At 38.6% G+C, this 14465-nt stretch overlaps 1 protein-coding gene across 1 annotated transcript in view; it reads left to right on the top strand.

The window, feature by feature from the left end:
* The window catches only part of KLHL29 (kelch like family member 29), a 356805-nt gene that overhangs the window by 215044 nt on the left and 127296 nt on the right, over positions 1-14465 (top strand). Inside the window, exon 6 of the mRNA XM_026844878.1 lies at positions 18-139. Coding sequence (XP_026700679.1) covers positions 18-139 — 122 coding nt within the window. The remainder of the gene's footprint in view (positions 1-17; positions 140-14465) is intronic.

The following is a 14465-nucleotide window of genomic DNA, read 5'->3' as shown; positions in this document are numbered from 1 at the left end:
GCGCCCGCCACCAACGGGCAGGCGGCTGCCCCGCTGCCCCCCAACGCAGCAGGGGGCCCGGACAACACCAACGGGGTGCAGATGCTGCGGACGATCGGCGTGGGGAAGTACGAGTTCACGGACCCCTGGCACCCCAAAGGTAAGGCAGGCCAGCTCGGCCCACGGGGCGCACGGGCAGGGGTGGGCAGCGGGGCCAAGGATGGCGGCAGAGCCCTGGGCCTTCCCACTGCTCTCCTCGGGCCCGCCCGCCCAGCTCCGGCATCTGTCTTTGTGCTTTTCTTTAATGCATAGCTTTTCTGGGTTAGTGACACAAAGCAGTGCGTTAGAAAGAGGGAGGATGATCTGTGGGCGTATTTTGTAAGGAAAAACAGCTTTGAGGCCCGTTAGAGAAGCTGGTGCTCCCAGTGGTAAAGCAGCCACCATCCTGTGCCTCTCCCTTTGAAACACACGCACCCGGGTTTCCATCGAACCACTTTCCTTCTGGCTTCAGTTGTATTAGTCACAACACTAACCTTCTTCTTCAACCGTTGTCTTTTCCCCACTCGAGTCAAAACCCAAGCCAAATACAAAATAACCCTGCTGACTGAAGCTAAACGACCCAAAATGTTCAGCGTTTAGGGGAAAACTCTTCATTACCAGCTTCATTGGGCTCAAATGCTGCAAAACACCCTGAATAGTCATAAGCATTCCTGAGAGGTGGACTTTTTCTCATAAGTAGTTTCTAAATGAGCCGCACTGTTGGGTCATGTTGGAGTGTTATTTCCGAGTGTCTTACCCTAGACACTTCAAAAATACCTACTCTCTGTGTACTTCGTTTCTTATTTAATTTGCAGAGTTTTCCCTGCCTCCCTTAAAAATCATGACTGTGCCACATGCTCAGGTAAAGCAAAATGTAGCTTACAAAAATATAAATGCAGACCTATCAGCAAAATCAATTAAATTGATTTAAAAAAAAACACCCCAAAGACTTCATTAAGTCTGTGATATTTTATGTATACATTTGTATTCAGACACAATCCATGTGTAAATTATTTACTTGCCACAAGCTATTAAGTTCTGTTGTGTAGCTCTGTATTAAAGACAAGGAATCTCTATTAAAAATGATTAGTCCAATAACTCTTCCTGCTCATTACGTAAATCGTACTTTGGTGTGTGCAAATCCTTACCAAACGTCTCTTGAAAAGGAGTTCAGGTACAAGCTCAGCAGTACTTTTCTGAAGCTAAATATTCGGACTGCTTTTAAATTTTGGGCTCCAAGCCCCAAACATGATGAGAACACTTGCTGGATGGTAACCTTCGGAATTTTACTTTAGTATCTAGATGGGCTTTAAGTCTTACCGGCCCAGCCAGGTAGCCAAAAATTGACCAACAGTTGCTTTACAACAGTTTTGTTAATTCTTTCCCTTAAAAAAACCCTCAAAATCCACAAAAGTGATTCATCAGCTCAGATTTATAAGTTACAAACCCTTGATGTTGTGGAAGGAGAAAGGGGATAGATTTATAATTCTGGTAGACTGAGCTGTAGTGGTTCTGCTAGATGTCTCTCTTCTCTGTGGAAGCTATTTGTCTTCTAAAAGGCATCATCTCCACTTTTCATAGCCACCTATCCCAATTTACTGCACTGGATACTCGGATACATGATCAAATTAACACAATTTAAAGGATTACTTGGTGTCATTGGAGACGTGCAAATATACAATACAAGGAAAAACACATAAGCTTAAACCACTTTCACTGCGGTAATTTGATCACATATCTGAGCCCTGGTGACACTAACCTAGTGAGACAAATGAGCATGTCAGTGACTGCACACTTGAGGTTAGGAATACTCTTAAATGCCTTGCATACTTAGGGCTAGCAGCATCAGCTGTTACTTACTCTTCCTCCATCAATTAACCATCAGCATATCTCTGGCTAGCAGAACTAAACTTCAACTCAAAGCCTAAGTAAAAAGATTGTAAAATATTTAACCACTCTTTTAATATTTGATTTGCAGAGTCTTAGTCAGCCTTCTTGTTATAAACCCTAGTCTAGTCTAATTCACTGACTGCCACTGGTCAGCCGATGAGGCGTTCATTTAGGTGAGGAGGAGAGTTCCTCCCTAGATTATGCCAGGCATGCCACACCCAGCTCTGGTCAGGTATTTGGAAACCTTTGTATCTAGGAGAGGCTTGTAAGGAGATTATTAAAACAAAGCAGTATTTCTAATCCATGACAACTGCTGACACGTTAGCCATACTGTACGTTATAAACTGCAAGCTAGACAACTGTTTTCCCAGGGATTAGCTAGTTTCGCTATGACCATCAGTTATTGAGTTATTTACATTCCTGTGGTGGTTAAAAATAAACAAATGTAAGATAACAAAGCATGCATATACAAATATCTCATAAGCAGGACCTGTTTTATAGAGAAAAAGTAATCTCTATTTCCATTTCCAAAGGTAAAAGCCCTTACATCTAAAACTATAATTCTTCTTGTCAAACCTAAAGTCAGAGAAGATACGTGTTGGTGTTGGTTGTTTTGAATGATAGAGAAAGAATCAGGAAAGAGATGACAACTGAGTGTCTAACCAGACCTTAAAACCTCGCTAGGATGAGAGTTAATATAAACTGTATGGATTTCAGTGTGGCTCGATTTTCAAATTATTCTTTCTTTTACATTCTTCCCTCAGGGATTTCAGTCTCTAAAGCCTGACTGGTTTCACAGTTTTACATGATAGGGACCTTTCTCTCTGGGGAAGGAATGGAAACTGTGAGACAGTACTAAGCTGTTCAAATATACAAGTTCAAACTAGTTCTTCTACAAGTTGCATTTAAATATTCTTTCTCTTTTTTTGGGAACCTTGGTCAGCATTATAATAAGAGCCACTGCTAATAGCCTTAAGATCTATCTCATTATCCTGAGATACTCTACTATTATTTCAGTTGACAATTCATTCTTGTACAGGTTTGAATAATTACCCAACTATCCTGTAAGTGAAAGAGCAGTTCTTGCTGGTTAATATGATAGGGTTTCTTATATTTTTAGACTTTATTAGGGAGCTGATTTGAAATGTCATGTTTTATTTCCCATAATTATCTTTCATTTGGCTGTGTATCTGTTTGGGCCATATTATACTATATTCATGTAGAACTAGGTTTCTTGTTTGGCTGTTTCTAAACAAAAATAAACAAATAAGTTGCCAAAAGTTAAAGGCACTGCTAGTATGCCATCTCATTTGCAATAGGTCAAGAGATCTCGCTTACATGACTGAAGAGTCATTTCCATGGCTCTGCAGAAAATATATTTTGATAATAAGAGTCATGATGTAAGACAGGTATGTCATTCTCCTTACTGTGTCACAACTAATTCCTACCTAATGACATTGAAACTACCTGTAAGAAAATAATTTTTGCATGGATTAGAGAATCTTCTTGGTCTGGATGGGTTATATTCTGTGAAAGGATTTTTTCTTGCTTCTGTAATATGTTAAATATGAATGTTAAGTTTAGCTGCATGATCCATTTTCTTAGTGAATTTATAAAGCAGTCACATTATGAGAGACATAAATAATGTTTCAAAGTAATTATTGCTTTTAGCAATGTGTGCAGAACAGTAGAGCTGCCTTATGAAATGTATGGGATCCTTCACCATACACAGTCAACAGCAGTTTTGAGAGGTGTATGTTTTGGACTGTGATTGCCCTTTGGATAGGATTTATGCCAGATACCCCTAGCTGACTTCAAAAGCCATGTCACCTTAACACAGACACATAGCCCATTATTTTAGAACAGAATCAGCCCTTGTTTTCTATCCATGTTTTAAATAAGTCTTGCTCTGTAATCTAAAGATGAAGTGCCAGGGGAATAAATAAAGCAAAATATTTAGAACCATGACGATGTTCATTTTGAACATTCAGCAAAGATCCACTGAAGTTCACATAGCCAAATTTTTATGTGGCTTCTTCAGAAAATACAGAGTTGCAAATGATATTCAAACATAATTTCAGTATCTTCAGGCTGCACGATGTGCCAGCACAAGTTGTCGCTTGCACAACGTGCCTGCAGAGAAGAGAGAGGGATGGCAATCATCGCTTCAGTTTCTGACACAATGTACTGGTGTCCCATGCCATGGCACAGTGACAGAGACCGATGTCTATGTACCTGCCAGTCCAGTTGAGCCCAAATGGAGAGAAGTTAATAAGTCTGATGAAGGACAGGAAGAGATTGGTTTCCTTGCAGAAATAACTGCGTAAGTGAGATTTAGTCTTTGACTTTTTCATAGGTCAATATGCTCCTTTATATCCAAGTCTTCCAGTAAATCCAAAACTGAACCCTTGGTGGATAGCCCTGCCATATGTAGGACACAAATGTTCCAGCTTGGACTCTCAGATCTGTTACACATTTGAAAAGACACTTTCTTCATTAACTTGGTATACTTTGAAGCATGGTCTAACACAAAAAATAAGGAAAATACAGTTCTTCATTGCAGTACTTTCTCCTGCAGTGTAAAATTAGCCATGGACTTATGGGTTTTCATTTCTGGATGTTCATGGATAATACTGATGTTCGTTTCCATAGTATTTTTGATCTATAATTCTTTGGTTTGCGGTCCTCAACTAGTGGGAAAAGAAATCAGATGCTAATTAGTGTTCAGAATGTAATGACTATAGAAACATAACAATATCAGAAATAAAATCTGAATGTTAATCCTTGTAGCACTAATTCCTTAACACTTCATTTTCAAGCACCACCAAATACCATGAACTAAACAATAACAAAACTACAAACGAATATTGTTGCATCATCACTTATTGATTGCACCTTTCACACTTGACTTTATTGCATCGGAATTCTCATTAGACCTCAGACAATATTTACTTTCCTTAATCATGAATAGTAACAAGGCAGGCTACAACATTTTGTCAATAAACATCAAATTTTTCTTCACAAAAGGCTGAATTTTCAAAGTGATTTCAGCTTGACCTGCAATTTTTTGAGTGTACCTAGTTCTAGACATGAATGCTGGGAGGTTGGGGGGTGTTTAAATTCAAAGTGCAACTTAGCATTTGGAATTCTAATAATGTTAATTAAAGGATATTGTGTGATGAGGACTCTAGAAAGCCTGTTTCAGTTCTCTGCCTTTCAGCAGAGTATGTGGTCTGTGTAACCTTAGGAAAGTCTCCTTATTTTTGAATCCATAGACATAGATAGGTAGATAGATAAATAGATTATAAAAATTATAGATATAAAATTGTACATAAAATTTTAGTATGTGTGTATACATGTATATGCATATATATATATATATATGAATGTGTATGTATAGAATTGTGGGCAGGGAAGTCTACAATAGAAATAACAGTGTGTTCTACCTCCTGTTTCTGGGAAGAGTTAGGTTAGCACAAAAATCTTTTAGCATGGAAATCTTTTAGCACTGTACATGGTTCTTACTGTGTTTTCCTTAAGACAGTATTGATTTTCTGGGGCAGCCTGAATGGTACCAAGATACCAATGACTAGTGATCATTTGTAAGCTCAACTTGGTAATGACACGTAAGAGTTCACAGAATCACAGAATGGTTGAGGTTGGAAGGGACCTCCAGGGATTTTCTGATCCAGCTCCCCTGCTCAAGCAGGGCCACCTGGAGCTATTTGCCAAGGACCCTGTCCAGATGACTTCTGAACATCTCCAAGAATGGAGACTCCACAATCTCTCTGGGCAAGTACTTAGTCACCCTCAATGTAAGAACGTGTTTAGATGGTACCTCTTGTGTTTCAGTGTGTGCCCATGGCCTCCGGTCCTGTCACTGGGCACCACCAAAAATAGCCTGGCACCTTTTCTCTTTGCACCCATCCTTCAGGTATTTATATACATTGATGAGATCCCTCTGAGCCATCTCTTCTCCAAGCTGAACTGTCCCAGCTCTATCAGCCTTTCCTCATAGGGGAGATGCTCCAGTCCCTTCGTCATCTTCATGGTCCTTTGCTGGACTCTCCAGTAGGTTCATGTGTCTCTTGTACTGAGGAGCCCAGAACTGGAAACAGCACTCCAAGTGTGGTCTCACCAGTGCTGAGTAGATGGGAAGGATTATTTCCCTCGACCTGTGGGCAATACTTTAACGCAGCCAGGATACCATTAGCCTTCTTTGCCACAAGAACACACTGCTGGCTCATGTTTTAGCATGTTCATGCACAGTAATGATCTTAAAGCAAACTGCTTGAACAGATCCTCTAAAATCAAATCTTTTTCAAGCTTAATTACAGTCTTCTGTCATTAGAATAATCTTAAAAGAATTGCAAAGTTGATGAGGGTATCTAAGCCATCGCTTGAGCAAGATTGAAATACATTTTTTTATGTTTCAGGTGGAGTATTTTCAGTAATTCATGCCCTGTCTTTTAATGCCACTATTGGTCAGGTCATAACAGACAGTGATTAGTGCACCGAAGCATCAGAGAGGACTTGTAATAGTCCTAGAACATTGCTGTGCTAAATGTACAGCATAAAGAAGGTCATCAAATTCTCTTTTGATTGACAGCTTTCAGTATATGTGACTTGAGATTTCCAAGTTTCAAGTGGAGAGTAGTCTCTCACCACTACCAATATTTTATGAATGTTATTGTAAAAAAAATGTGTGGTGTTGCTAAAGTGTGTTAAAACTCCCTGAAAGTGCTCTTAAAAGTCATCTGCTCCATGCTGCTTTTTTTTATACCTGTTTTTTTAAATAAGCATTAGCTTTGTAACTGTAGTTCAATCTGTTCTTGAAAGCACAGAGCTGAAGAACTTTGATTTTGCTGTTAATGTGATATTATGTCATCAATTTCAGATCCACTTTGATTTTGCTGTTAATGTGATATTATGTCATCAATTTCAGATCCACTTAGGCAATTAGTGATACATTTGAAGATGCCTTGAGTTTCTTCCCACCCTGAAGTCTAAGACATGGTTTGCTTACAACGTGGTTTCTTAACAAATACGGTTTTGTCCATGACATTGACCACAAAATTCATTCAAAATAAGTCTGAGAGGAGGCAGAGTTCTGTTGAACTACTATTTTCTCTCCTATCCACACAACACTATACTCACAAAGTGCAAACTTTCTCAGGGGCTGGATGATAAACAAAATCCAGGCTCCCTTTCTGCACAGAATACATAAGTGGTAACTCTATAAATACAGCTCAAATTTCCAGGCAGGCTACTTATCCATCCACCCAAATGCTGTTCCAAAAATCCCTTGCAGAGAGCTGGCACTGAATTTGGATTAAAGTTACTAATTGTCCAAAACACTCACAGAGTCTCTGTTCTCCTTTAAGAACTCATGTTTAATGTGTGATTTCTCTGACCTTGTCTTCTCTTGGTCCTCTGTCTTGTTCAACTCCAGACGCATACTTGGATGCAACCCTTGTCTGCATCCAACCGTTTGGATGCAATGGGAAACATACCTGTTCTTTTTCATGCTGTCCTCATATAGTTGGAGCCACCTTAGAGCTGCTCTTCCTTCATGTTCAATCCTCTCCACAAGTTTGGCTTTTGAATTTTCCACTAAGATTTGTTTGTCTTTACAGCAGGATAGTTCCACTTCCTTTGCTGTCATGACATAAAAAATGGACAGTCAAGTTACAGCTACTATAGAGTCAGCAGAGAATGGGGACTTCATGCCCAGTCCAGACTGAACAAGCTGGGTACATCAGGAGCCAGACTGTGCATTTCTGTATACACTTACAGTGTTCTCAAAATGGTCTCCTCTGTGATCTCTGGAGATCTCCAGACAAGTAGATTTATCAAATTTCAAATTGTTTTTGGTTTCCCTACAAGAAAGTGGAAATACTTCTTTTTTTTGTAATCATCAGTCCTCCATGGAGCAGTGCCTGAACTCTGAATGAAGAAGAATCATTTCTGTCTTGTTGCATTCAGAATGAGAATGATTCTGTCCCATGCTAGATACAAAAACTCTAAACAGATTTGTGAAATACAAACATTTCCAAATAGCGACTTTTCTTACCCTGCTGTGTCTTGAGATTGCTGATGATAAGCTCTGCTGTCTCACAGCAAGGCTGGGCTTTGAGCAGCAGTCAATAATAATAATAATAATAATAACATGGGATTACATAATGCCTTGCATCTTCAAAGTGCTTTTATGGACTTTTTTTTTTTAAATAATACCTGTCTTTAAATAGCTGATGTGCATATTGTGTGAGACTAAAGATACGAGGACTTTGTCTGAAGCAAAAGCAAGAATAACTGTCAGGAAACTAGTTTTGGTGTAACATCCCACAATCTGCTTGTTTCAGATGTCTGCAATATTCACAGGATGCATACTATGAAGAGAGGAATGATTTTTCGCAAACATCTGTATTAATGCTTGCTTTTCTTTAGTTTTTCTTTCATTGTTTAAATAGGAAATAATTTGGGCAACAATATGAATGGTTCATGCAACAAAATTCTTCCCAGCAATGGACATACTTGTTTCTGTATGTGGTGTACATTGTCACAACCATATACTACTAAGGTCTTTCCATGTGGTAGGATGGTTAAAGCTTCTTGCATTCAGTTTGGTTTGTGTTATGCATATATTCAGTTTCTAGTTGTACCAAGTCAGGGTAACAAGGTATTTGTATCCATCTTAATATTTACAAATCATTACAGTAGATTCTCAGACTAGATATTCTAGAAAGTATCATAAGGTGATGATATCATCACTAGGAAGGAGCTACATATGCTTGCAGGAATGATTACTCATAGACAAAACTTCCATCATCTAGATGTGCAAGTAAAAGTGGCATGAAGTTTTATAATACTGAATTCAAAAATTTACAGCATGTAGTGTTGTACATGCTTACTACCGTACTGGAAAAATCCTTGGGCTGCTGACAAATCAGGGGGTTCAATATAAGTGTTTGACCAGGATTATAGATAGTAATATATACATATACCTCTGTGTAGTGACAATTAAGTCAGAAGCATTTGACTAGACAAGGTGCCAAGATACTTAGTCAAGTTTGCACAGTGTGACTATGTCGTACTTTCCAGAGAGCTAAAACAGATTGGAGGGCTTGCCTGAGGACTTTTACATTATATTTTGCACAGTGCTCATTGGTATTGCAACATCAGAAAATAAAAAAAAAAAACCAGGAACGTAGGATTAAAGAGAACATTATGGCTTTTTTCATGATTCCTCTGATGTTTCAGAGGAAGACGAAATGTGTCTTGTCCATCAATCTGCACACTGCAGTATTTGGGCGAGGATGAGGAAGGTGGTAAGAAAATGACAAAATTGGCTAAAATGGAAGAGTTCTTAAGAGAAGTTCTTAAGAACTGTGTGAGCTGACACCCCTCTTCAGTCTGACTGCTTTATACAAGACCCAAATCCAACATCAAGCCCATCTCCTCTGCATGACCTTTTCCTTGTGACTGAAGAGAGGAATATTCCTTGCATCCCAAAGCAGTGGATGTTCTCTAAAACAAGGATCATTTTGCACAAAACACCACCATCCTGTGGAAAACAGATGGAGGAGCAATGCTAGTAGATTCCTGTTGCCTGTAACCTAGGAAATAGGAGATCCTGCTCTTTGCCTTTTCCTGTATGCCATGCAGACTTTTTATAGATGTGAATTTTCTAGATGGCTGAATTTGCTGGATTTTAGATGGGCTTCTGCTACATATATTCCTATCATGGCCAAACTGTGCTGTTTTATGAACAGTGCATTTCTTTGAGGTTTTTTTTTTGGGGGGGGTATACTTCTGTACAATGGTTAGATTTGGAAACTACATTGAGCATCCAAGTAGAAAAGCACTTTTCAGGAGCATTCCAGAAGAACTTTTGCTAGATGGATAGCAGGTACCTCCTGCAGAAAGTGATTTCAGGTTTAGACAGATAGAGATATTTAGCCATCAGTATGTAGAGAATCTTTGCACTCTGAAGAAATACAGGAATCTCTCTTTCATTTGTATAAATGTAGCAAGAACAGGGGCTTATGTTCCTTCAGCTCCAGAATAACACAGTTCCTTATGTGTTTTACTTGCTAGAATGGGAAAAGCCAGCTTGACATCCTGTCCAAGGATCAGTTATTCAAGGACAGTCAGATCTGCTCATGAGTAGAAACTGAGTATATTACAAGAACAGTCAATCTGTTAAAGCCCCACACCAATAGGATTTTCTTCTGTGAAAACTTAAATACAGCCCTTCCCTTATGTCTTTGGATGAGCCATCATTACTTTACTTTTTTTTTCCCCTCTCTCTCGAAACTGCTATATAGGCAAACCATGTGCCGTGAATCTAGGTGTTATCAGTCAGGGACGCTTTAATTCATTTCCGTAGAGATAAAGTGGTGCTGAGAACACCTCTTGGCTTTAAGGGTGAACTCAATCAAGAATTTTACTAAAGCCATAAAATTACTTTAGCATATATTTTTTTCCAAACTCCTGGAAGTTGGGAGTGCTAGATTCAGTATTTCAGTAAGATTTGGTATTTCATGAGACTGAATCTTTTTGTGTTTTAAAGAAAGTAGAAAAGGGCTATTTATATACTGAAGATCTATGGAAGTGTCTGGAAATAATGTGTTAACATATTTAGAAGACAAATTGTAAATATCAAAATATGTTTTAATAAACAATTAAGAGAAGGACCCTATTTCAAAAATACAAAGTCCTTTTGCACTTACTGAGTTAGTAACATTGGTTGGTTCCTACCCCTCTGAACGCACTGAGAGCAATGTTGGATTTTTAAGATAGCTTCACAGTGCAGTGGGACATAGCCGGCCCTGGAGTAGAGTGGGACCACACTGTATTTATGACAGAGCAAGAGGTGTAGCCATACTGCATCCAAATTAAATAAGAGAGGTGGTTTTAAGGATATTACTTATAATTACCCAGTCTGGATCTAGATTATAATTACATGGTCTGAAACTATGCCAAGACACTGAAATTAATATTTCAAGTTTGGAAAGAAGAAAAATGAGATTATGTTTGCCTGCACTGGTAGCTGTCTATCAGCTGTGAACTCAGAACCAGGAGAGTACAGGAAACCTACCTTGAACCTTGAATCTACCTCCCAAAACCAGATGAAGAGACTTTTACTTAAAATCTTAAACACACAGCAGAATATCTAAAAAAGACATCGTAATAAGGAAAGGACACAGTGACATCTTTGAACGTTATTATGTGGTGAATAAATGAGAAAGAATAATTGTTTATATTCAGACATGTAGTTTTATTTTAAAGAACCCTAACCATCAATCAAGTCTGTTAGGTAAGATTTCCTCCCTGACTTACTTAAAGTTAGAAAGTAAGCATGTCACTCAGTCATTTAAAGAAGGGCAGCTAGGGCCATGTTTATCCTGTGGCCGTAGTACATCTTATGTGGTGTCTTGGTACGGGCAGGACACAGCTCTTCCATAAGTGCTGACTCTTCGTAGGGGTTTTGGCTATCTCAGAACATGTCAGAGGACATCAGGAACCAGGGTGTCAGCAACTGCATTGTACATCTGTTGTTGCCCAGTTGTGAATCACTCTTGGCTCTGTTAACTGCCCTAATTATGTTTGCACAGATACTGTAGGAGCTTCTACATGTAACCAGCTTGAATGCACTTGAATTTAAATATCTTATCATAACCTGAATCCCATCCTAAGTTTCAGGAATAGGGTCAAGAGTCTCAGCAGATGGACACCTCCGCATGAACACAGCTTCACTGTCAGAAATACAATATAACAAAGTACAACCCTTATATTATTTTACTGTCATTGTAGTAAGAGTGTATTTTAATGTTATTGGTATAAAATTAACTAAATATAATATTTGCCTATTAACACTGAAACGTTGATCTAGGTGGGCTAAGCAAACATATCTAGTCCCTGTTTGTGATCAATCTGGCTTTCTTCATCTGCCTATGGAAAGATACTTCTGAATGTCATACACCCAATGTTTTACCAGGCATCATTTTCAATAGCATAACTAAAGCTAATTTGGGCATATATTGTCAACAGTTTTGATTCGTGGCTTGTTAAACTGCTGCTTACACTGTTAACTCACATAATTTCCAGTGCTGTCTTACACTGTTTAAAATATTAAGGCCTGCTAAGAGGGTTAAGGTTAAGAGAGAGGCTTTACATACCTCATTCAGGAGACATCACTTGCAGTACCGTGGTGTCCTGCAGGGTACTTGAGCTTTTTTGGTTCAGCAGTGACTCAGAAAAAAAGAGTGCCCTGTATGCTGTTTCTACCAGTGCTTGGTCTTTTCTCAAAGGTTTCCTCACTAATTCCCAGCTCATCACGGTCCTCATCAGCCTGTGTAAAGTGCTCATCACATGCTCATTTTCAGCTTTTGATTTGGCCAGGCTGTCTGCTGGGGAAGGTTTCCTCTGGTAGAAGTCTCCAGGTACGTGAACAAGTGAGATCTAAGTGTTGCTAATAAAAAATCCTTTAATCCACTTTAACAATGATAAATTGGAACTGAGAACTCCTCCTTACTTTACAGATACATTCAGTTCAGAATTTCACTTAAGTCAGGAAATCATTTTATGGGCAAGAGAAAAGTCCTAAACACCCCATGTGGACAATGGGAATGAAAGGCCAAATGCTCAATTGCTCTTACTAGGTTTCTGAAGCAACTACTGATGACTGAAACTTCCACTGACATGGCTACTTTGTAGCAAATTCACTGATCTTCGCTGTTATTTTTATTCTTAATTCACCTTGGAATTTCCCTTGTAATTTTCCTCAGATTGTAATTGGTGCATGATGAAAGAAATAGCTGATTTGGGCCACAGAAATTCAGATTGAGCAAAGATCTGGCTAAAATGTGCTTTTCTGGATTTAGATGGATTTGCTGCATTGTCTTGGTAGTAAGTACATCACACCTAAAATCTGTACTATTATCCACCTGGTACCCTACATTTTATTTCTGCTTCTATGTTGAGGAAGCAATGATCAGACACAATGTAAAATGAAGTCTTTTTATTATTCTTCTTTCCCAAAAGCATGGGAGTTTGAGCTGAGGCATCATCCACAATAGTTTGTGCCTCTTGTAATCCCCACAGATCTCTCTTTCAGTAGTGGCACTTGAATGATTCCTACAGTACAGCTCATTGCAGCATTAGACCAAGCACCAAGCAATGTTCATGAGGGCCCTTGGAGCGGTGTTTACCCTACCTGGCCTTACTGCTGGGTTCCTTGTTGGAACACCTCAGGTACCTCCTGTGTGCCATCATCCTATGTGACCTGGCCAGGCTTTAGGAGGCAGCACATGTTCCAATACCTGGTTTCCAAGCATCCATCCGTTATTTGCAAGCAAATGTAGGCTCGTTGTTTCATGTCTAATTTTGAAAATCTGGCCCCAGTGGCAGGTTTTTTGTGCATCAGTATACTAACATCTGGCTTTTACTGGCTTGGCAGACAGTCTGTATCATTAAGTAGAACCAAACTATGCATTGATATGGATGGAGATGATCCTGTACCAATTTCCAAAAGAACGGTAGGGCTATTGGCAAATTAGATAGTTGGAGAAATTCTCCATCTCTCTTCTCTTCCTTTCCGTGATGTATCAGGGAATAAAATTAAGGGGAAAGCAGAAAACAAACTAATGTGAATGTAATTCCCAAATTTCAATCTTCTGTATATTATGGGTCATTACCCGTTAATTTGCTAAATGGCAGTTTTCTATGAAAGAAAAGTTTTGTTTAGCTGCATAATGATGACAGATGATGTAATTAGTATCATCCCCACATTGAAAATGATAAAAGCTTTTCTTTTGTGTGTCACTGCTTTTAGACAGTATAATATCAAAAATGATAACAGTATGAAAATTGCACCGGCCACTTTCATATTGTGCATGTAGAATACCTCAGTGATATGATACAAGTAATGACAGGTACTTTGCCATGTATTCATTTTCTCCACTCTCTAGCCTTTATATTACAGCGAAATTAAAGCACAGCACTAAGCAAACCAGACGTGCCTGAATGCAGACCCATCTTATGAGACTGTAAACAGCTAGAGTCCCTTTACTATTGCTGGTTATGATAATTAAGCGATTATAAACAGGGTTTTTGAGGGAGAACATTGAATCATTTTTCAGTTAAAGAAGTTGGGGGGGTATTTTAATTTCAGGCCACATTTGTTGCTTGAATTAGTTTTAATTATATTCTGTATAAGTACTTGCCCCATATCCTGGTCTTGATAGTTGTAGATATTCTCATTTAAATATAAATAAATGCCAAACTTATTTAACATGGAAAAGTGACTGCTGTGACTGTGTAGTAACAATTTTCTCTTTGTTGCCATGGTTTGGATTTTTATATAAGCTTTTCAAATATAATAAAGCTAATGGAGCTCTTCATCCAAGGAAATGGGTATATTCAAGAAAATAAATTACATTTTGCAAGCTAATGAGCTCTACTAATTGTGTTTATCCTTGTGAATTAATACAATTTAAGCAAATCTATCCCCCAAAATCAAGCATTTGATTGCATTTTAGCTGCATGGAAATCTG

The sequence above is a fragment of the Athene cunicularia genome, assembly GCF_003259725.1.
Source record: "Athene cunicularia isolate RWA chromosome 3 unlocalized genomic scaffold, athCun1 chr3_part1, whole genome shotgun sequence".
Lineage (NCBI taxonomy): Eukaryota > Metazoa > Chordata > Aves > Strigiformes > Strigidae > Athene > Athene cunicularia.
The sequence above is the reverse complement of the archived record's forward strand: the minus strand, read 5'-3'. Positions and strand labels throughout refer to the sequence as shown.